Raw genomic sequence first — 24,548 nt, 5'->3', positions numbered from 1 at the left:
TATTTCTCTGAGAAGGGGAAATACATGTCTTTACTCTGGTTTCAAACACTGTCTACTTTCCAAATGTTTTGGTAAATGAGGCAAATCAATGTAACACTTCTTGTAATCCCCTGAGAAGACTATGTAGGTGTATTTAAGCCAGCTTCAAACTCATCAGTCTAACCACAGCCAGTACGCAGCTCAGCCCAACCTGCTAGAGACTGGATAAACCATACAGATACATACCAGGTGGGCTGGCAACTCATAGTACCTCCTAAACTGCCATGGTTATCCTCCTAGTTGTAACCAACTAACCGAGCATGCTGGAAGTAGCTTCAAAGTAGTTGTCACCACAGCATCCATGCATCTCTAAGAGCCACACGGTTTTCATAGAAATCCTGCTACACTGCACTATGGTTAGTGCCATAGCCTTTTTTAATTTATTTATTTTTTTTTTCAGAAACGTGCCATTTTTGGTGACAATAGCTTCTCAGCCGTCAAGTCAAAAAATATGATCATCACTCAGAGTAATACAGCCATCTATTCCAATTCATTAGCATTTGCCTGACAAATTAAGAGACCAGCTTAAACAACACGCAGTAAAAAGCACCTTCAGGTATGAACCCTGAAACCCCTTTTTCTGCATTTAACCTCACGCAAGAATTCACAGTTAGCTAAATGAGACTTCTTGTGCAATTATGGACCATTTTCAGGAGTACAGGCTTCTAGGTGCCAGAAGGTACAGTCAAGTCCTGCCTGAAAGCTTCCACTGTGCAATAAACAGGTCACAGAGCAACTGGGCTGTTATTCAAGCCTCTTCTGGCACTTTGAGGAGCAAGATCCTCGCTGCTTTCTTTCTAGTTGTAGTGAGAACAATAAGAAATCAGAAGACAATTCTTTTCTCACAGACAGTCCAGGCTCAAGACTTGCAAAACCACATGTAGTAATTATTAGTCATCATGGAAGAACAAAGAAAAGAAACCTTCTAAACAGATCACAAAGCCTGAAAACAAACATGCCAGGTACAAACTTGCACCATGTGCATCAGTGCCTGGATCTGGGATCCTTGCTCAGACCACTTTACAATATAAAACTACGTTTTTGCAGTTTTCCATACTTATTTTTTAATTAAGAAGAGCCTTAAACCAGAACTGTTAGAAAGCGATGGCAGAAGGAGGGGTGTGGTAGAAGGAGAGATTTGTTTTTCTCAGAAAACGAGTGACACATCTTTCCTGCCCAATGGAATAAATAATTTATGGTTACGCAAGTTACTCAACACAATGTCAACTCCTTTGTCATGTGTTTTTCTCGCTCCTCTGTTAGCACTTACAGGGGTTTGAATGTGGCTAAATCCTCCACAAATGCTGTCCTTTCATACTGCCGTTTCCTTTACCCATAATCTGCTAAATCACTGTAACAAGATTTCTTCTGGGTTACCCTCCAGCTCTAGCTGCAGAAGCTGAATATACAGCTTCAGTGAGCTGCTGCTTTAATTGTAGCGCTCCCAACATGTTGTTCTGGGTTTTTTTTTTAATAAGAAAAAGCTGGTAATAAAGCTAAACATCTCTTTGAATCTCAGCAACCTCTCCAAGCCAAGCTTCAACAACCTTAAAGACATGTATAAATTGGGGCTGCATTACAAGTTTTTAGCCTGGTTGAGCAAACAGTTCCAGATTAACATACCAATCCAACTGTGACTCTTACCTGCTGAAGTGTGCTTAAATTTTTCACTCTTCTTCTTCCTCCATTTCCATGGCTTAAAAAGCCTTCCAAGAGTGGCAAATTTGCTTCTTCTTCTGATTGGAGGCGTGTGAGTCCCAGGTACTAGAGAATCTGAACGCATTGCAGCCAGTCTTTCCACTTCCTCAGCTGTAGTTCAACAAGGAGAAAAAAAAAAAGAAAAAAAGAGGAGGGGGGGAGAAGTGAAATAAATGCTTTAATAAATTACCAGAGAACCACACAGATGGTCAAAATTTTCCATGGTTACAGCAAAGAGTAAAAAAGGGGGAAAACTGTAGTCATTATTTTGATGCTATTTTCTTTCCTTTCTGTGGAATCCATAATCTACTGTAAAGACCAGTATTAACAATCAGATTCAACAGGAATGTGGATTATTACAATAGCAAAGCTATAATCTTTAACAAATTGTTCTGCATCACTCTAGACAGGTGGCAGCCCATCCACCAGCCCTTCCTGGGGAACTGTGATGGAGACTGGAGAACAGAAAGCTCCAAAAAAATGATGCAATACTGCTTAAAAGAAACACTGCAAGTCTTTTTTATTTTTTTTTTCCGCCCAATGGAAAGAGACATTTCCATGAACTAGAATTTATCAAGAGCAAGAACCCTGATAAATAATAACCCTCTGGTATCATTACAGTGTCCATTAAAACTGCCTGGGTTACAAAAGGGGCTGCATTAGGAACTCTCTAGTGACAGGGTGCTAAAAATGCATAGATTCATAGAATCGTTTAGGCTGGAAAAGACCTTTTAGATCATCGACTCCAACCATTAACCCAGCACTGCCAAGTCCACCCATAAACCATGTCCCTAAGTGCCACATGTACACATCTTTTAAATACCTCCCCATCAGCCTGTTCCAGAGCTTGACAGCCCTTTTGGTGAAGGAATTTTTCCTAATATCCAATCTAAACCTCCCCTGGCACAACTTGAGGCCGTTTTCTCTTGTCCTGTTGTTTGTTACTTCAGAGAGGAGACGCCCCCCCCCCCCCCCCCCCCCAGCCTACATCCCCCCGTCAGGCAGCTGTAGGGAGCCATCAGGGCCCCCCTTGAGCCCCCTCATCTCCAGGCTCAACACCCCCAGCTTCCCCAGCATCCCCCCACCAGCCTTGTGCCCCAGCCCCCTGCCTGGCTCTGGACATGCTCCAGCACCTCAACATCCCTCTTGCAGTGAGGGGCTCAAGTCTAGTCCTGTTTTTCTGCTGGCTCATTCCCCTCCAATTCTTATACTTGGCTTTTAACACAGGGATTTTGGGAATTTTAACAGAGTCCACACTTAGGGCTGAGTTCCTTGGGGGGGATGGCTATGGGTTTTCACTGAGCTTCTGTTGTGAAAAAAATCAGTTTTCTGCAACTTTTACACTATGATGCATCATGATAGTCTCAATACCTACAAAAAAATCTGAAGAATTTAGACTACCCTTCCTCCCCAATGATGGCAAGAGAATTCTGGGGGCAGCCACTTGGCACAGTTACATTGCAAGGTCCCCCCCTCACATTTTCTGGGAAAATGTATGCTGATAGTTTTGAGAAATGACATCCCTGTGATTAGAGACAGAGGAAAGCCAGGACCACGAAGGAAAACACCAACAGGGGGAGGGTACCAGTAGCCCAGGACAAAGGGTCTCTCCATGCTACAGCTGCCAGGGCTGCAATAAGCTCTCCCAACCCTGGGCTGAAGCATGCACTCTCTCTCCCTAAAAAAAAGCATCTGCGTAACTCAGTCAGCATACAGGAGCAGGGGTTGTGTCCCTTTTTTTTTTTTTTTAAGGTTGTAGGTGTTTGGTTTTAGTTTGTCTTTTTCTTTTTTTTTAAGGGGTACCGTCTCCCGGACTTGCGTTGTAATGCGACGCTGCCAGTAAAACTGATTTGAGTGGTTTGCACACACGCTGTCTGGATTCATAACGACAGGACACAGATCGCCACCTCTCCTGCTCTGGAGACAGCAGCCCCATGTTTCTATTTCACCTCTAGTATATTAAGTATTAACCTCAGCCATCAGCATGGGCTCAGGAACCTTAGCAAGAACATTGCTCTGAAGGGATGAGCACATCCGCTCCACGCTGACAGAATATCCAGAGATTTTGGCTGGCAAATTCTTACGTGTCTCAATGGAAATTTTTCCAAGGCTGTAAGTGTGCCAAATGTAAGTCAGTTTTCATGGGAACAGCCAGAAACGCGCTTCTAACACAAAGGAGGTTTATTATCAGAACTCCAAAATGAAATACTATTTGAGCCCTTCAGGTTTCTTGCAAGAAGGTTGGTTATTTTGTTATTGCGGGGTTTTTTTGTTCATTTTGAACATTGGCAACCCAATCCCAATCCTTTTTCCTGTAAAATATCCCTGCCAGACACAGTTCCCTCTAACTGTCTGGAGGGAAAAAAGGTAGCCAGCAAGATACGGAGCGCCCAACTGTTTCAGTGGAAATGGTTAAAAACACTTATTCTTTGGGGTAACAGAAAGACAGACATTCCTGAGAACATCATCTTTCCATTTAAAGCAAAGGAAAAAAAAGGTATTCTTGCCAAAGCCTTTCGTTCTGTTCCAGCTCTTTGTGCCCAAGTGCCTCGAGAAATACTTTCTTACCCAGAGAAGCCATCACAAGGCTCTGCCCTGTACAGGGGCTGGGACATGCTGCATCCAGGCTGGAAACTGCTTGGTTATGCTGAAAAAACCAGGAGGGTAAAAAGAAGAGGAAATCAGAAATTTCCTTGTACTTTCTGATTTCACCAGAACCTGCTGGGCTTTGAAGACCAGCACAGGGTACAGACCACCTCCCTCTAGATGCAGATCCAAAAGGATCATGCCTTTTCCCCTTCCTGTATTTTATTTTATTTTTTAAAGATGCTTCTAGTTAAAGCACATAAGATCACACTGTGTTCCACTGCTGTGATTTTTTAGAAATGGTGCTAAAAGTAATGGGCTGGTATTGCCTTTGCTGCCTTACTCGGCGGATACAAGGCGTAGAAGCAGCCCATTGAGCAAACTGGGAATGACACACCACAGCTGCTGGATTAGGCTTCCTGCTGCACAAACCCACAGCTGAAACGTAATGAAATTCCTCTTGCTGCTCACCCTGTCTCCTTTTCCCCATCACTGAGCCACCGTTTCTGCCACCCAGGTGCCTCAGTTACTAAATCTGAGTTGCAACAACTCTCTGAGAGCTGGTACCGCTCTCAGCTGGTACTGCTGAGGCCATTCCCTGGAGAACTGACATCCCTTAAAGATTCTTTCCTTTCATAACATACGTCCCCTCTGTCCCACACCAGCTGTGCTCTCACTGCCCCTGGGAAGCTTTTCCCATTCAGGGTAAACAAGTATGGATTCACAGTCAGGCAAAACCAACACTGGAGTCAAAAGGAATTTACCCAAAGGGCAGGTTCATCATTTAAAGCCAAACACAGTGTCAAAACTGTTTCCGTATTTTCACTGCTCTTCCCTGAATTTCAGTATCATCTCTCACTTGCATCTGTGCCCCAGGAATCCTGCTGTGCTCTCCATCAGCCATGAACGTGGCCCTTCTCCTTCATCCTCTCCAAACACACACAGCTCCGAGCTAATGCAAGTAACAGCTCTTTTTCCCTCTCGCTTCTATTTCTCGGAAGGACCACCTCATTTTTTTTCATGACAAATACTCTCAAGAGCACTGCTAATTCAAAGCATAATAATCACTGGCTAGGAATGAAGCACATTAGCATAAAGCCATGACAGTTTTAATACAACGAGAATAAAAGCAGACCACAATGCGAGAAGTAAACGCCAGATTTCTGCGCTCTTCTTTGCTGCAGCATCTTTTGCTGGAGCTGGCCGTGTTTCTCTGCCTTTTTGACTCCTAATGACTATCGACTGGCTGTGGGCTGTGACACCCACTGCTGACAGCAGGCTCCGTAGGCTGCTTTCGCATGCTTGCCGTTCCCAAAAAAGGTGGTACTTGCACGAATGGAAACCAACCCAGGCCTTGCGCTTTTTTTTTTATTATTATTTATTTTTGGCCTTTAAAGAGGCAAGCGATCCCAGCAGTCCCCAGCTTGATCAGTCTGCTGAACTGGGACAGGGAACTGCCATGTACGTTGGTGCCTGTAGTGACATTGCTGAGGTCTCATCCTGAGGACGGTGCTGCAAATGTGATGTTTAAAGGTCGCAGTTGCTGCTGATAGTCGGTGCTTCTCAGAACTTACTCCGACTTTTTTTCCAAGACCTGAGAGATCTTGCCAAGACAGATGGATGCTGGGACCTGCACTTAGGGCAAGAGGGTGATGCACTCCCCTCCCACTTTCTTCTGTCCGAGCTGTCATCCCAGAATAACAACTGGGAAACTAAACCTGAGAGCTTTTCGTGGGCTGTTTGGCTGTGAGAGAGCTCTCAAGATTTTACTGTAGTCCCTAAGACATCTGAAGTTCATATAAACTGAAGCACTTAAGCCAGACTTGTGGCTTTAATGAGGAAAAAGCACCACAAATACAATTATTTTGCATCTAAGTAACGTAAAAGAAATTTTACAAACATGATTGAAATATACTACAAAGACTTCAAACACTAGAAGGTCTAAAAGTTAATTTCTTCTCTCGCAACCCACCCCCATTTATGTTTTGTTTTTTGGTGTTTTTTTTTTTTTGGTGTTTTTTTTTTTTTTTTTTTTTTTCCCATTTTGAAGCTAATCCTGCATTTGAGGGCATTTTTGGTCGAAATCGCTTTGAAGTTTGTGGGCTGTAATGTACTGCATGGACACCAGACCTGAACAAAATTGACAAGCTGAGGAAGCGCAGTTCGAAAAGCAGTTCTTCAAAACAGTTGATGTACCAGTCCAAGAAAAAAGGGGCCAGGCCATCTTAGACCTGCCGTGTTTGTGCTGATCAGCTCCACACATCCTGCCTTAGGTGCTGATTTCCCAAAGGTCCACTAAGAGATGACATAGGGGTCACCTGCTTTTTGGATTTCAGCAGCGTAGCAGGCAGATCAAAGGCTCTCCCCAAGACCACAAAACTTAGGAAGATTTCCTGGAGAACGACGACCAGTTTTGTCATTCCCATGCCTGTCTGGGAATCACAGCATCTATTAATGTTGCTGATATATAATACACCCAGCTTCCACTCTAGACAAAACCACCACATCCAGGTACACAGCAATTTCACTGCTGAAGGCTGAAGCCCACCCATCCCATCCATGATCTTTACTACGACCTTCCTCACCCTTAACCACACTGGGTTTTCTCTCAGACCATTTCTTAACACTCCACACTCATAATCAGACACGGGCAGTTTACTTCACAAAGTTAGATCTAAGCCTTCCTCGGAAACAGCAACGGCTACACCCTGCTTTCTGTGTATTTGCACAAATCTGTACTAACAAGCTGAAAATTACCTTGGCCCTAAAGATGCAATTAACTAAATGTGCTATTTTATTTAATGACAATAATTTTATACAAATTAAAAAAACCCCAACATAATACTCCTTATTCCCAATCCATGTCTAACCAGTCTTTATTCTGCAGATTGGTTTCCAACAAACTCCTGTTGCAAGGTTTCTTTTGAACTCTGCGCCCCAAATATCCTTCACTTCAGACTGCACAGACCTTATTCTATGAACTTGGTTCAATGCAAGATGTAGATGCATCTTTTTGAAAAGACAGGAAACCTGAACGACTTACTAGCTGAGCACTCATGTCTTCTCTTTACCTGCATGGGAACACTTTCAATTAAAAAAACACCTTGTTTTTCTTTCAGGAAAACAGTTCATTTTCCGCTTTTCTATTATCATCTGTTCAGTTATTTCCCTTTAATTTCCCTTTGCACCTGGAATTAATTTTCATCAGCCCTGCCTTTACTATTTGAATTGCCCATTTAAACTTTTCCCAACTTCTCAAAGGTCTGTTTTCCAATGAAAGACAAGGCATGGCATGCAGCAGTCTAAACGCAGTCTTGCCAAACAAGGATAATTACCTCTTCGGTTGACAACAGCTCCCGCTGGATGTACGCATTTGCAACGGCACCGACTGGGTTGGCGTAGTGGGTTTATGAGCCGTGAAGAGGCTGTCAGTAGCCCTGCTTTGCATGCGAAGCAGCACTCATATTTTCCAACCCCCTGCCAATTATTCCTGCAACCTAGGGGTGCAGCACTTTGCACTGTATCTGTAAACTGAATCTCTCACACTTCACCCTTGCCCGTTTCAGCAGGGTATCAGACTGTGGTACGGCTCTGCTCTCTGCTACGATCCCTCTTTCTCAGTCTACTTATTTCTCTTGTCAGAACAGAAGTGCAAAGAATAGCTTTGGAAGTCCAATCCCTTTAGGACCCTGCTTTCCACTTCCCCACATTTTGACGTAAAACATTAATAATTCATGCTGAATGCAATATGAAAGCCATTTTTTTAACCTCTGCAAACTGCTGCACTGCATGCATCACTCTAAACATGTCTTTATTGATATGCAATCTCTCCAAACACCAAGTATTTTCTGTATTATAACACAGTACACAAGATCTTTACTTGCAACAAAAGCACTTCATCACGTTATGTCATCAATAGCTACCCTGCAATTATAGAGAATAAGGATTGTTAGATTTCACCGATATCAGCTATTCTGTGTATCCCTTACTCCTTTTATTACACACTGGGTTTTCCATCTCTTAAGGGTTTATTGCATACAGATTTGAGACTAAATCCAATTAACAGTACTGCAGCTGCCTGGACACTGGAGCAGAAGCCACAGGTCTGTCCTGGACACCACACTCACACTATGTGGAGACTCAGCAGCTCCAAAACAGGACCCAGAGCAGCCACTTAGAGCACCACCAAAAGCCAAGCAAGAGAAAAAACAGGGCCAGCAGAAGCAAATCAGATATCCTGCTTTTCTTGGCTCTACAGGAAGGCAATTCTTCAAGCACCAGGAATTGCTCTGGTAAGAAACTTTAGCTTGAAAGGAAGGGAAATTTTACTCTTCCTAAACAGCAAGCAGGGAGGAGATGCACAGTTTATGCTTTTAAGAAAGCCGAGGAAGTAGGATGAGATGCAAGGACCTTTTTGTTAGAGCAGGTAGAGCACTCCTCTGGGAGACAGGAGAATCAGAGGGTCACTTTCATCCTCTTGAGAAAGCTCAAGCCTACATCTCACATTTTCCTTGGGAAAGCTACGGCACTTCATACTATGATGGATGGGAGAGCACTCCCAATCTGTCCCACTAAAAGTGTGTTATTTTAAAGAATTCAAGACCTACTGCATCTGAAAGAAAGCATGATGAAGCACATCTGCGGGCAGTTAGGGCACTCATCTGTCAGCACAAACACCCTTCTCCCAAGATAATTCCTGGGCTTTACTCGGAGTTAAATAACCCACAACCTCTTTCTGCTTCACTCATGGATTGGAAGAAGCTGCTGGTCATAGCTGTGATTTGTTGAGAGCCTGATCCTGTGCAGTTCTTCCAGGGAGTAAAGATACTGCCTCTCCCTGTCCCTGTCTTTCACTTTTGGTAGGGGATATTCTATTTTATCCCAGGCAGGAGCAGGGAGCCGGCAGAGGTGAGGCACTGCCTCCTAGATCCTCGCCTCAGAAAGAGAGAGTAGATGGAGCCCTGTTAGCAGAGCTGGCTGGGCATCCAGAGAGAGGGATCCATGTTTCAGCCTGTGAAGAAATGCCATAAAACCCTCCTGTTCTGGTGTAAATGGCAGCTATACGCAGAATTTCCCATCTAGGGCGTTGTCTCCAAGGCATCCTCCTCATACTGTCATCACACTGCCAATACTAAAACCTCATTGGAGCAAACCCGAGCCTTTCTAAATTACCATTACAGAAACAGGCTCTTGGAAAGCCCCAGCCCATTGTGCACAAGCTGGAAGGGAGCAGCCTCTAAGCACAGACATGTTGGGAGCCAGAAAAAACCCACGTTCAACACATTCAGTTTCTGAAACTGAAAACAAACCGTTGGTAAGATGGAACTGACCTGCCTACTCGCAACTAGCTGTGTCCCCTAGCACATAGCATTAGAAAAATACAACTCTTTAAACCTCCTTAAAAGTTATTTTGAAAAGCCCACAAGGAGATTAAATCCACAACACCAAACAATTCAGAGGAGAAAGCTGAAGCATGAGTCATACCTACAGGGCTATTGCAATTCAAGGCTCGAACATTACGTGCGACAAAATGCTACCTGGCAAAACAGTTGCAATGGTGTTTGTGGACCATCACCTTGCAAGTGGGCACCAACCCACCAAGTGGCAACACCACTAACTCCTCCACGTTGTGCTGGTTTTGGCTGAGATGGAGTTATCTTCATAGTAGCTAGCTAGTATGGGGCTACATTTTGGATTTGTGCTGAAAACTGTTTCTGTTATTGCTGAGCAGGGCTTACAGAGCCCAGGCCTTTTCTGCTCCTCACCCCACCAGCAGGTGGGCTGGGGGGGCACAACGTGTTGGGAGGGGACAAGGCCAGAACAGCTGACCCCAACTGAGCAAAGGGATGTCCCCAGACCATATGTCATCATGGTCATGCTCAGCATATGAAGCTGGGGAAGAAGGAATGGGGAGATGTTCGGAGTGATGGCATTTGCCTTCCCAAATAGCCGTTACGTGTGATGGATCACTGCTTCCCTGGGGATGGCTGAGCACCTGCCTGCCCGTGGGCAGTGGTGAGTGAATTCCTTGCTTTGCCCTGCACGTGTGCACGGCTTTTGCTTTACCTATTAAATTGTCTTTATCTCAACCTATGAGTTTTTTTCACTTTTACTCTTTTGATTTTCTCCTCCACTCCACTGCGGGGGAGCGAGCAAGTGGCTGCGTGGGGCTGAGTTGCTGGCTGGGGTTAAACCCTGACACATGTGGACAGGACCGGGCACCATGGCTCAGGGGTCCTGGATGGATACGTGCAGACACCTGGGTTAAGCAATCTGAACAAACTCATCAAGTCTAGAGTTAAGTTTCATCCAACAAGCTCAAGTTCTTTCTGAAAACCAAAGCTACGGACAACACAGAAGCTGTCTTCCTCCAGGCAAGCCTTCAACACATTCAACAAGATAAAACAGAACTGAAGCCCATGTACCTTCAACTCCTAAATTTATCCCAATGAAAAAAATAGCACATAATATTTTTTCCTATGTTTTGTTTTGACTTGCTAGCAATTAAGTGTCTTCTTGAAGGAGCTAGTAATAATTACATTTCCATGGTTGGATTTATCTTTTATACCAACCTAAACTGCAAATTCTACTCAGCTGCAAGATACAAAAGTAATCCAAGAAAAGTATCCATGGGTTTGTTCCCTCTGCTACTGGGTGATAATGTTCCGAATTGCCATGTGGACAGAGGCAGACACAGCTGTTCACACTGAGAAGCACCTTGTGTACCAGCCCCTCACTGGGAATCAGGGAAGTTCACCAACTTGTCTAAAAACCAACCACGAGTGCTAAAGGCTGGCTGTTTAGTTTGAGAAAGCCCAGAAAAAATATTTTAAAAACTTCTAATTTCTTATGGATTTTTTGGTGGACTGAGCAACTTCTGATCTTTATCTTTTGAAGTTCTCATAACTACGAATATCCAATAATTTTATTTCACTAAAAATGTGTGCTTTAGAAGGCATACCTTTAGACTACTCAGACATCTGAGGGGCACGTCCTCTTATTAAACCAAGCCTATTCAGGAAATGGCATTACAAATATTAAACTTTCTAAACATAATAGTAACCATCTTACCACTATCATCATAAAGATAAAAAATGAAGTTTTTAATTACTTTAATGGCTGGCAGAATAGGAACAAAGTATCTCATTTAAGAGCTAGAAAGTTCAAACCATTCCCTTGTAAACTCTATATTGCTTCTCTTGGGAAAAAAGGAACTTCTATTTCTGGTCTTTAAAGAAGTCGATAGGAAGTTGGCCAAGAGGAAAAGAGTAATTGTACCAAATGGCACATTTATAATGAGCATAAATAGGAGTTTAAAAAAAAAAATGTCAGTAAAAGCCTAGCAAAAGGCTTCACTGGACTCTGAAATGAGATAGTCTGTACCCGTGCTCAGGAATTTAAAATAAGGACTAAATACTTCTGCTTAGAGTACCTAAGTGCAGCTACATATGGTCTTCACTGATTGTCACTGAAACGGGAATTCTTCTGTTGATTCAAATGATTGTTAGTTTAGACCCTGGGCTGTGGTGAAATATCTGTTTAGGCCCTTATGGTAGAGGCTTGAGTTTCAGAGATGAATACTCAAAGGGGAGAAAAATACCCATGACTCCTTTAAAGTCATGAATAAAGCTTGGTGGGTGGCTGGCTAAAACACAAGGAGTATTTCGATGTGGTTTTCATAGCTATGATTTCACTTTTTTTCACCTGCTTTTTTTAGCATTAAGTTCTAAAGCGTCTTATGGCTGCTGAGCTCTGCAGGCTATTGCTCTTGCTCAGTAGATTTAGAGGAAAGCCTATGATTTTAAAAAAAGCTGCTGCCTTTAAAAAAAGATGGAGCCCATCAGGTAATCAAATTGGTATATCTACCTAAGAAATATTACAGTCAAAGGAAGCATCTGTGCACGTAGCTTCAAGTTCATGAATAATTCCAAGTCCAGCAGCCAGAAATAGCTCAGAAAATGAGAAAGAGTTGAGATCAGAGCTAAGGGAAAAAATACTACAGGGAACTGAGAAAACAGGATCATTGAAAAAACTACTGAAATAGTTCCAGCAGCTTTATGTATGGAAATAACATTAGCGGAGAGAAAAAAAATGAAATCTTGACCCTACCAAGGTGAATGGCAAAGGTCACAAGGAGCAGGATTACCTTCCTCAAGCCATCTAGCGACTGGATGACCATCTTGGGAATTAGGGATATATTTTGTCCTCAAGGCTATCAGAACTTTGCAAATGATGGAAAAATATAGCCCTCTGCTCTTTGCTCACGATTCATGAGATGAGCAGGAGAAGCAAGGGAAGATAACTGCATTATGTGTTGTCCTTCTCATGTGGGGTTGAAACATGCTGTTGCATGCTAAAACATGCCTCCTCACTGATGTCAGAGGACTTTATACGCCAAAGCTGTAAAAGGGAACTTTCCAGCATGTTAAAATTGACCTGCAGAAAAAGAAATTGGTGGAGAAGACATAAGAGCATGGTCTTAATGAGTGCTTACCTCTGTATTGATGGGAACGACCCCTTTCTGCGGCAATTGGGAGGAACCAGGGGCACGATGTGAGCTGCAAACGTGAGGGGAACGCCCTGGCAGCACCATGGGGGTTGCCTATGCAGAGCCACTTGATCATGAACTTGGCAGTAAAGTTCATTTTGCAACGGTACAAAGGTAACCCTGACAGGAATCTGCATGAGATTCCGTCTCAGTACAGAAATAGGATAAAACCTAACCAAAACCCGACACTTCTGACAATTAAAACAAAGTAATCTTTTTTTCACCCCTTCACTGATGGCACTGGGAGCAACAAACTGATGAAATGTGACTTCCCCAAATGCTGAAAATTTCCTCTCAAAGTTAGCAAGATTCTGCTACTGAGCAGCTAAAATAAACCCAAAACACTGCAACTACAACATAAGTCTTTCTGAACATTTTTGGTGATATAAATTGCATTTGCCCATATAACTTCTGGGGAACAGTGTTCTCAATTTTAAGTACCCATCTTCTTTGGGCAAAGTATCAGTACAACACCCTGCAAGTCTTACAGATCCTGTTCTGTAAAGTCAAATGTCAAACTTGCACATACGTTCCTCCAACTGAAGTGGAGTCTTTGCCACGCAAACCTGATTTTCCAAAAAAATCTCTTTACTTAAACAGCACTTCATTTGAATTGGCAAGTCAGAGACTGGCCTGAACCATGACATCGGGCTGGATACCTCAAGCGTCACAAAGTTCATGATGGTGCTCTGAATGACAAATCTCCTAAGCATTTTACTACAAAGGGAGGAAACAAGAAACAAAAGAGATACGTTTGCAACTACTTACACATAAACACATAAAAATGGAGCCTGGTATACAACAAATGCAATAACACAAAAACCTGACATAGATGAATGCAGCAGTTGAATAACATCTTCCTTTGTTTGCTAAACACAGGGAATAGCTATACTAGCTCAGAGCAGCTGAATTCTAAAATTACCACCCATCTTCACGCAGTCTTGCAATTTTATTCATTTTTTCCCTATTATTTATCAAAAAGGCCCTAATGTCAAAGAAGGCTGAGGGAAAGAAAAACAATAAAAACACCACCAAAGAAAAATACCACCAAATAATGTCTTTTTTGAGCCTCTATGCAATGCCAGAAAAGGTACTGGTGAACTGATGCCTGTCTTGCTGCTTAGTGAACTGGCTGTTCTGCCAGCTTGAGATGAATTGGAGAAAGAAGGATCGGTTCACTGGAAATACAGCATCTCCCTGTTTGCTTTTAGGCTCATGGGTTTCCATGTGCAGCACAAGCATGTGGAGTTCACAAGGAAAATGGTATTTGGCTGGGATGACAGAGATGCACAGAAAGCCAAACCCACACCAGTAACTTGAGCATTTTCCTAGAGTCAAAGAACACAGGCAAAATGCTGTCCTTATTCTAATGACACACACAAGAAACAGAAAAGAAAATACCTCCTGAATTCTAGCTTGTTTATACATGTGACAGAGTGGGACTTTGAAGGAGAGGAAGCTATGTAACTGAGCCTCACAAGTCCCTCCTTACCTTCCCTTTCTGGTATCATCTCTCCATCTCTCCAGTGGCTGCTAGAGGAGCCAAAGACTGACAGCTGTAGAGAGCTGACAGTCAGAAATTGCTCTTCACAGTTCAGATGCTGGTGCAGGCAGTAAATTCCATCTTAAGTGCCACAGCAGATGACTAGACAACAAACTCTCACTATTACGGCTATAATCCAGCAGACAACTATTCTGGGGCTGTAAATACTAATGAAAGCTTTAGTCATCTCACTCTTCTATTTCTCAGCAGGGTACAATTCAGATTCAAACAGCCTAAGTTCCATACAGGTCTCTGCACCTGGCTTTTCCTTCAGGCTGAACCCATATTTGAAAGCTATTTATCCAATAAACCCACTGTGCTAGTGTAAGGAAGGCACCCTGTTTTGCTGGTGCATGGGAAGAGGAGAGGAAGAGGTCTTTCAATACCGGTTCACCTTTTCGTTCAAATAGCTTCGACTGTCTGTCCATCCATCTATCCACACGTCTGTGCACTGGCACTGCTGACTGTTCAGCATGTGCATCGGAATTTTCAGCAGTGTTGACATTTTAAGCAGATTGAACAATAAAATGAGAAAGATAAGATGCTATAAAGCTCTACAGCAGCATGACACACACACTTTTTATATCTGTTCAGTATCAGCTGATGTAGAAAAAATAACATTTCTACTGAGTTTATTTATTTATTTATTTACTTCACCACAAGCAGGGTTGACAAAGTCTACACATGAAAAAACCAACAACATTGGAGCTGTGCACATGCTGTGTCAGATAGTATCTGAGTATTGGAAATGTCAAAGCAGCTGCACCCAATGGATGGGTGAAGAGAGATAAAGCCGTGCCATACTCCTTATGACATGGACTGCTGACACGAGGGACCACGGCTATGGTCCATGTGGATGTGATTATGTGGATCACCAATACTTCCATAGAATGCTAATACAATGGCTATGGATGCAGTAGACCACAGTGGTATTTCCAGGCCTGGCTCATTTGTCAGGATGTAGTTAACGAGTATTCTAATTATTTATCTTAAGATCGCCAAAGCATTCAAGTCTGCTTACCAACATTTCCATCTGTTGATTTTGGAATCTGTGTTAAAAGGACAACTAACTTTCAGGACCATGGTATTTGCGTAGCAGCTGTGCATCCCTCAGCTCAGTGCTGAAGGTAAAGAATATTGTTATCAAAATGTCTAACAAAACTTAGACACACCTTTCTCGAAATGACCTGATATTCTCAGTGTTACCATCATTACAATTCCGTGCTCCCAGACCTTTCTTTACAAGGAAAGATTTAAAATACCATTTCTTCAAACAGATAATCAACTTCTCTTAGGAGGCAAGGTGAAATAAAAATCATTCTCTGCTATGAAAATCTCCCAAGAAAAAATAAATAATTGGATCCGGTTTAACTATATTCCCTGCACTCCTACTGCACAAAACCATTAGACTAATGGCCTGAAAAATTTCATGCAAAAGATGACAGAGGTCAAGATCTTTCTTTTCAGTAGTGATAGGGGACAGCATCTGCAGCACTAAGCCTGTTGTCCCAGCCCTGGGCTGCACCGCTCAAGGCAGGAGGAGGGTAAGAGAAGATTTGGAGTACACCTTACACCCTTTCCAAAAGGTCCCAAGAAACAGATACACCAGGCCCTCCCTGCACAAACAATTGTACATCTTAAATTACAACCCTTGAGCTTCTGAGATTCAGCAGGTAGCTGAGATGGAACACCTCTCCTAGTTCGGGGCAAAGAAATGGGTGCGGGTAATCTCGGTTACACAAACCAGGGTCTCGGAACCTGCGTCTCACCCCGCTCCACGGCCAGACTAGCACACTATAGAGCATACACATGCAGAAACCTGCTCTCCTCTTCTCACTGGACATTTTGGACACAACTTTACTTTTTGCAGGTGGGGCATGGGGGGGTGGGAAGCTGGGGAAATGTTTGGCTTTTATTCCCCAGCGTATTTTCAACTCTTCAAAATTTCCACTACCTATGCAGAGAAAATCTGCAGAGGCTGTCAGTCAGGTCTGGTCATCTCTTATTTGTGGTTTTTCTCACTTGGGATGCAGAGCTTCCCTTCAGCGCTTGTCCATAACGTTTCTCTCAACAGCACATCTTCATGATGGCTGACTGGCACCACGATTTTGGGGGTATCTTTCAGGCAGGGCGGTCTGGGCATAACAAGCCAGAATGGTACATCTAGTGGTTCCAAAGAAGCTACACCAGGTGGTTTTATAATGACCGATTTTATCTTTGATTTAAATTAAACCGCGTGTTCATTGTTTTTCAGAGCAACAGAAAAATTCATCTTCTTGGGAATCTAAAGAGTCTCATCCAAAGGCAGAGGGTCTACTAGATCTGCCTCCTCTTCAGTAAGTTGGACCCCAAACCAGGGAAATCAGGAAGAAATGACAGTGACAAGATCAAACATTACCTTGTTCCTCTCCACCCAATCCTTCCCGAGACAAGAAGACTAAAAGCAACTGACCAGTGAAGATTCACATCACTTCACCAGAGCCAAAAACCAGCAAGAGGACAGTTTTCCAGATGACAGCGATGGCAAAAACATCATTATTTTCTGAGAAGTGTGCAAACCAAAGTCACCAAGAAAAAAAACGGTGCCTCCAAGTACATCCCAGCTTCAGCCCTTTGCAGCAACCATCAAGAACATGGCAAACATCACAGTACTCTTCGGTTTTAGGAAAGCGGTTGGAGCATCACACCAGAGCTGGCTTAGCCCCTGCGCGCTCTCCTGCTGCCCTTCCACTGCCCCAGCGCCCCAATGCTGGGCTTTGGCTGATGGGTTTGGGAAGATGTGCGAGACCTGGCACGGTTGATTTAACACAGAACAAATATATCCAATTAACCTTAGACATTCTGGCAGACAGTTAACAAGGTGGTGCCACCTACACTGATTCTGTGCTCCTGAAATTACCTTCTGGCTAATCTGGGCCTGAATACGGTGACAGCAACAGGAAGCCAAATTCGGTATTGTCTGACTACAAACAAGACAACCTGAGGAGATACAAAGAAATAGCTATAGATTTACTAACAGCCACTGAAATAGATCAAGAAATAAAAACTTACAATACAGAAACTGACAGAATGTCTACCTCTTTTGCTGAGTAGCATCAACAAATGATAATGTTTACATACAAGTATACTCAGAGGATAAGTTTTGCTCATCAGTCAAGGAGCCCATAAATGAGCTCAGCTGCTTTTAATGATATGATGTGATATGATATGATCTCATTTCTAAACCGAGGCAGAAGGTATTATAATAGCACAAACTGATACAAGTAGTACTGGTTACAATCTAAAAGAAAAGCGAAAGTCAAACAAAAGGAGAAGAAAGGAAGAGCTGTGACATGGCAGAATACCAGGTCTTCTGATCCCTTCCCTACATACCCAGTATTTCTCTGCTGCTTAGCTCTGACAGGCAGGGATAATATTAATGAATAGTATTGCAATAATGGTTGTAAAGTGAAGCACTTCTATATATCTCATTTTCTTCTAAAGAATCCCAAGTTTCAAAAAAGAAGAAGGCCAACTGTGCAAACCATCCTCTAAGAGAAACGTCTCTAAGCAAGTAAGGGAAGTACTCAGGAAAGACAAAACACAGAAATGGAAACAAACTGCCCACCTGAGCAGGGATGAAGGCATAAAATAGGGCACAGGGATGATGCAAACAAATGCACAGAAAGCCAAGCTTCTTCAGCCAGGTCAATATCAGATGGTTTGAAATGCTCTGGGTATAGCAGAGTGAGACGAGAACCTGCTCCTCCATGGTCTATGCCATCATCCACATCTTGCCCCCTTTTTATGCATTGCCTCCCTGCATTACACATAGAAAACTTCCATCGTTTATCAAATCACTCTGTGTGGTATTTCTGATGGACCTAACGACACAGAAAAATCAAAACTAGACACACAAGCTGATAACAAATAATTAGAGCAGAGCATTACCGTTAATACAGGAAAACCACTGTATTGCTTTCACCACACTTGATGGCACTTCACCTGCTTTTTTAAGCTCCCCACAGGGACCTGATTTTTCATCACATGCTCAGTATTGCCCCAGCATTTGCATTGAAGAGGCTTACACATCCCAAAACTTTAAACTTGGTTCTCAGAACAGGGAGCAGGATGGTAAGATACCATCAAAAGATGACAACTGAGTTACAGCATTGAAAATGTGAGAAATCAACAAGAGGAGACAGGGCTGAAACAGGCCAGCCGTCTGCTCTCTGAAGACCCAAAGAATTGAGTTATCCTCTTATCAATGTCCTTATATCAACACCGTGTAATAAAAATGAGAAGGTGCTGAGCCATTGTGACCAATTCCATCATTCTTGTTGGTTTTGTTCCTAGAACTGCTCAAATCAACGGTACAGATATACAGACCTCCTGGGAAAGGTGCCTAATATTTCTCTGGTAGGGACACAGGAGTTTCCACTGGAAAACAAGGGACCTGGACATCTGCTTGCATAAGCTGGCTTACATCTTTGTCATGGTTTTGGCTGGGACAGACTTAATTTTCTTCTTAGTAGCTGGTACAGTGCTGTGCTTTGGATTTAGTATGAGAATAATGTTGATACAACACTGATGGTTTAGTTTAGTTGTTGCTAAGTAGTGCTTACCCTAAGTCAAGGACTTTTCAGTTTCCCATGCCCTGCCAGTGAGTAGGTGCACAAGAAGCCAGGAGGAAGCCGAGCACGGACAGCTGACCTGAACCAGGCAAAGGGATATTCCATACCACAGGGCATCATGCTCAGTATATGAACTGTTTGATGTTAGTTAGTTAGTTATTTAGTTAGTTAGGGAAGTGGGCTGGGAGCTGCCAACTGCTGCTCAGGGACTGGCTGCGCATCGGTCGGTGGGTGGTGAGCGATTGTGTTGTGTGTTCCTTGGTTGGGTTTTCGCTTTTTTTTCTTTGTTTGTTTGTTTGGGGTGGTGGTGGTTGTGTTTTTTTTGTTTGATTGGTTGGGTTTGGTTTTTTCCCCTGGATTTTATTCCTGTCTCTCCCTCTTCTCTTCATTAAAATTATAGTAGTTGTTGTTATTATTTCCATTATTAAACTGTTCTTTTCTCAACCCACGGGTTCCACCTTTATCTGATTCTCCTCCCCATCCCACCAGGATGGGGGTGGGGGTGAGTGAGTGGTTGTGTGGTACTTAGCTGCTGGCCGAGGTTAAACCACGACAACCTATTCCCCCCCCTACTACCTAATTAACTGAAGAGAAGACCTTGCTTACTACCCATATTTTTCACACAGTTTGGGTCAATAATATAAATTATGTTGCAATTTTGGACAAGGCATCTGCCAGGGCTCTTTGAGGTAAGCCTGGAGCTCTGCTGGATGACAGCCTGTGCAGGCCTGGCTGTGAACCTCACATTGCTACCACGGCCTTGCCTGGACGGTACACAACTGGCGTATTTTGTGGCCAGCAGTATTTGCTACAGGCAGTTTCATAGGATATGATTTAATCACTACAGAGATGCACATGAGCAGTTAATGACTCGCTCCAGGCTTGGTGGTGTTTCTTCATCTTTATTTTGGAACATAAAGGCAGAAGATGCAATCCCTCCTCTCTTTCCCCGTCCGTTTTCTTTCCTTTTACTGCAGACTAGAAGTTACTGCTTGTGTTTAAGGAAAGCCTCACGTATGTCCAGCCAGCCATTTGTATTTGCTAGTCTCAGCATGTAAACCAGAGCCTCATAGCCCAAACTCATAGCCCAAACAGCCCTTTTTCTTCCTCTTCTCCTCTTCCTCCCTGCCCGCAGTCCATGCCCAGCCACACCAGTGCAGCGCAGCCCTGTTAAGTCTGATTTCAAGACAAAACCACAGGCAACTGATGACTTTCTGCCGTTCCCTAATGTGCAACAAGACACACCACTGGGAGCAGGGTTCCTGGAAAAGGAAAGATAAACGAACTTGCCCTGCCTGCCTCGGGATTTGGCCATCTAGAAGTTACCAGAAGCAGGAATCGCACCTTCTTCCTAGAAGGGCACATTTATTTTCAGCCCACAAGATGCTGAGGGCTTGTATCCTCCTAAGCAGAAAGCGATGCTGGTGGGAGCAGCGTCCCGCCTGGCTCCCCAGCAGCCTGTGGGAATGTGGAATCTCTCTGCTCAACCTCATCAACTTTCTCTGGCATAGCACCGTATGCACCCAAATCAAACGCTAGAGTTCAAACCGACAAAAATAAACCAATTTAATTTTATGATCTGTGCTGTCAAGGAGACATATTTCACTCTGCGATGAAAGCCCATACCTTTCCCCCCCGCCTCTTTAAGTTAACTATCCCTCAGAGACTAAAGACACACATTGCATAATTATATCAGCTGTTGAGACCTGAAACATTTTTCGGCTTCCCACACTTCACAGCAGGACCAGGTATGCTGTTTTTTTGCCTACTTTTCCACCCTGTGTAATCTCATTTTTTTCCTCCAAAATATTTTATTTTAACAGGTTTTTTTAACAGGATCTTTAATGGTACAATTGCAAATGACTGCAATGCTTCACAGCCACATAAATGCACTCGCTCCAGAGATGGCAATGGAAGAGCAGTTACTGTTTGAAATAATGTGAGAATTAGTGGAGGAAAACTTGTTTTTGTACACAGCTCTTGCAGAGCTTACAGCTTGTCTAGAAGATAACTATTTCATTTAATAATTACTTTTGTGGGAAGCAAAATAATCACCTTGGAGACAATATCTTAAGTGATGCTAAAGTAAATGTTCTCAAAGTTCCTGGTTGAAAAGAAGTGTCTTCAATTCCAGGTGGGAATCACAAACACACACACATCACAGACAACCCACCTACCCCCCCACCCAGATCCCTCTTTCCCGCTGGAAAAGATATTTATCTGAAAGCTCTAGAAGAAGGACGGCAGCAGAAAAACAAGCGTTGGAATTCCTACAGCAACAGTATCTCAGTTCACGCTGATTTTCATGCATATATAAGATAACGAATCATTTTTGCTTAAACAGCAAAACCCTGAAATATAGGAGCACAGAATAACAGACTGGGTTTGAGCTCTGAATGAAACCTTTCAGATATGTTCATTCTTAATATCATTTATATTTCCACTACACTTACACCTCGAGTTGCCCAAAACCTGGACCCCCACAGTCCTTGGCACTAGGAACGCAAACGGCAAGAGGCAGTCCTTTCCTGCCTCTCTATTTACAGACCAGCAGGCAGGTGGAATGAAATCCCACTATCTCCACTTTACAGCCAAGGAACATGGATGGACATGCCCAAAGCTGCCCAGAGATCCTCTGTGGAAGTGGGAAGTGAGCTGAGAACCCTAATCCGTCACTGGTAAAAACCTGCTATTCTCTGTGCAGTCCCTCTCTTCCAGTGCACTGTTAGGTAACCGCTTTCCACTTCAGTTTTCTTGTCAGATCTTCTGTATAAAAATCAAAAGTATCCCACTTCAATTGCTCCACTTGCCCTTTCTGTTAGGTCATTTCTGGGTACCTTTGAAACCTCTACATTTCTTTCTAGCCACACCAAAGTCAAGATGTGACTAAAGTAGAGATGCATCTAAACCATGTCCAGACCCAGGCTGGGACTTTTGCAAGAGACTTGAGATTTGCAGTCAGTTTTCAGTGTGTGAACACCTTAAACCCCAGCCAAATCTCTTCTCCCTGTATTTGTTCCTCCCTCGCTCATCAGTCGTGTCATCTGCTATGACCCAGCACTGCCACAACCCTCCCAGAGGCCATCAAAATCAGTACACTGAGAAGTGCTCCGTACATACCAGATGATGTTTATCATTGCACAGTCCCAGTGCACCTCTATCTCTTCCAGTTCTAGCTCCTTCCTCTTTGCAAGCTTTTCGGTCCCTTTCCCACATTTATGTTCAGGAAGTACTTTCATTCCCCTTCAAGCTTCTTGCGCGTTCAAAATACCTCCAACTTGTGTTGCTTCCTCATTTTTTGTCTTTTCTTAGAACTTCTTCAACTCCTCACCATCCCGCTTCTCTCAACCTCTCCCTCGCAGCCCTCCCCTGGCAGCATTCAGAGCTCAGCCCTGATGGCTCGTTTATTCCTTGAGGTGACTCCTATCACTCTACACTTGAGCTCTCTCTCTCGGTTCAGTCTGCCATGCCTGATTGCCTCTCTGGCATCCTGTCCTGCATGTCTCATGGCCACTCAAACTTGACAGGATGAAACCACACATCTCCTTCACTCCTCACATGCAGTTTCTCTACTTCTCCATTTCCAACACCATTTCTGCCATTCTGTCCAAAACTCTCAGTATTGGCGCTTTATACACCCCTATCTCCGTTTTCTATTTCCAACTAAATCAGCATTAAATACATCCTTTCCTTTCAGTCCAATGGTTAAAGCATCTCCTACCTCCATCAGCACTGCTGTAACCTCTTGCTTCTCTTTGAGCTTCTCACTTCTCACTTTTTACCCCACCAAATTTTGCATCCACACCAACTCCCTTTACCCTTACTTCAGTGAGCCCATCTGCACGTCCACGTTCCTTCACTGACTTCTCTCCGAATTACATGACCTCTCACTCCAAGATGCCATACAGCTCAGCACCTGCCTCCATGTTTTCCTTCAGTTTCATGGCGATCTCTTCTGCTGTTCTCCTAGCCATGACTTTTGCTAGATCAGTCGGTGGTCTTTGAAGGATCTCCCTCTGTTTCAGCATGAATCTTTCTTCCCCAGCTCTGCCAGTGTAGTAGTACACTGAGAATGCAGAGTAGGATAATGAACAGAATCTAGGACTCAAAGCTGAATTTGGAGGGTATTTCAACATCAAATCAATGTATCCCACTGGCTTGCCTAACTGTAAGGACTGAATCCTGGTCTTTGTACACAGTTCCAACAAATACAATAGTTGCTGGGGTCATGGGACCCACACAGTACTTTTGGGTCCACTTGTGCAGCTGCAGGCCTATAAGACCATGCATGAACTGTACATAGATATGAATAGGAGGGTGGGGTTGTCCACATTGCAAAACTATGTGCATTTCCCATATAAAAAGTACCAAGCGGTCCCCTTTCTGGATGCTCCTTAGCCTGTGCAACTCTGAGGATGCACGGACATCTCGAGATCCCTACGGGTTTCTCCATACCTGATCTGTCCTGTTGATATTACATCATAATGTCAGTTAATTATATGATCCTTTCCCTCCAAATCCTCAAAAGGTCTAGAACAGGTATTAACCAGGGAAAAACTGGCCTTTTTCAGCCCTGAAAAATGTGTCAGAGTCAAGCCAGCAAGCATGCTCAGCCAGCATATCTGGGACTACAGTTTCTTTACTTTCTGAAAGAAACTCACAGCTGTGCATGCCGGTGGAAAATTGAGTATTGAGGCTGTACCAATACTATGTACTTTTAAAATGATAACCACAAAAGTTATTTGCATGAGGTGGAATGAAATCCAATGCCACAGAAGGAGGGGGTAAAAACAGACTGATGAGATGCTCTGGAAGCCTGCTGGCTGGAAGCCTTTCTGCTCTATTCTTTGCCTCTGTAGGGTTATTAGATTATCTCCTGTCAAGAGGGATACACTCCCCTCAGAGCATCTAATGGTTTGAAGCTCAATAACCAAACATAAAAAAGGAACGAAAATCTTTAAATACATACCTATTAGTCTGTTAAGAGGTACAAGTAACTGGAGTTACACATTCATAAGCATCCACGCATACACATGTGTGCATTAAAAGGGAGGAAAGCAATGTTCTTTTCTTACTGAGCTAAGATTTCAAATACAAGGTCGCAAAAAACCCCAGCAAAAGATGTTGATGCAATTGAGTTTTAGGTCAATTCAATTAATCTAGGAAAGCATATTTTTAACAAATGGCTTCATTTGCTTTTAAGGATAAATAAACCACGTTAATAGTGTAAAGTACCTGCTGCTGCACATAGCCCTTCATTTAATATCTGTGGGGCTTGCTGTCACCAGTAGAACATAAGAGGAAAGAAAACACTCAACATTTTGCATAGCATTCATCAGATTCTTCCTTCTGCTGTAGTGCTACAAGCAGTAAGAGTGCTTAACCCACTGTGGGTTTCCAGCCTTCTCGGGCTGTCTTCTCCCTTTTCACTGAAAGCAATTCAGTTCAGCTTTAGCTGCTTTTTAATCAAACGAAACTATAATCACACTAGCATGATGCTAATTCTGAAGAGACATTACCA

The 24,548-nt window shown here is 43.3% G+C and overlaps 1 protein-coding gene across 8 annotated transcripts in view; it reads right to left on the bottom strand.

The window, feature by feature from the left end:
* Window positions 1–24,548, bottom strand: part of PHACTR1 (phosphatase and actin regulator 1) — a 341,429-nt gene that overhangs the window by 122,726 nt on the left and 194,155 nt on the right. For all 8 annotated transcript variants that reach the window (XM_080380486.1, XM_080380487.1, XM_080380488.1 and 5 more), the window contains one exon: window positions 1,684–1,848. In XM_080380486.1, coding sequence (XP_080236612.1) covers window positions 1,684–1,848 — 165 coding nt within the window. The remainder of the gene's footprint in view (window positions 1–1,683; window positions 1,849–24,548) is intronic.

This window comes from Falco punctatus (assembly GCF_963210335.1).
Source record: "Falco punctatus genome assembly, chromosome: 3".
In the NCBI taxonomy this organism is placed as follows: Eukaryota; Metazoa; Chordata; class Aves; order Falconiformes; family Falconidae; genus Falco; species Falco punctatus.
This window is presented reverse-complemented; position numbering and strand designations above follow the sequence as displayed.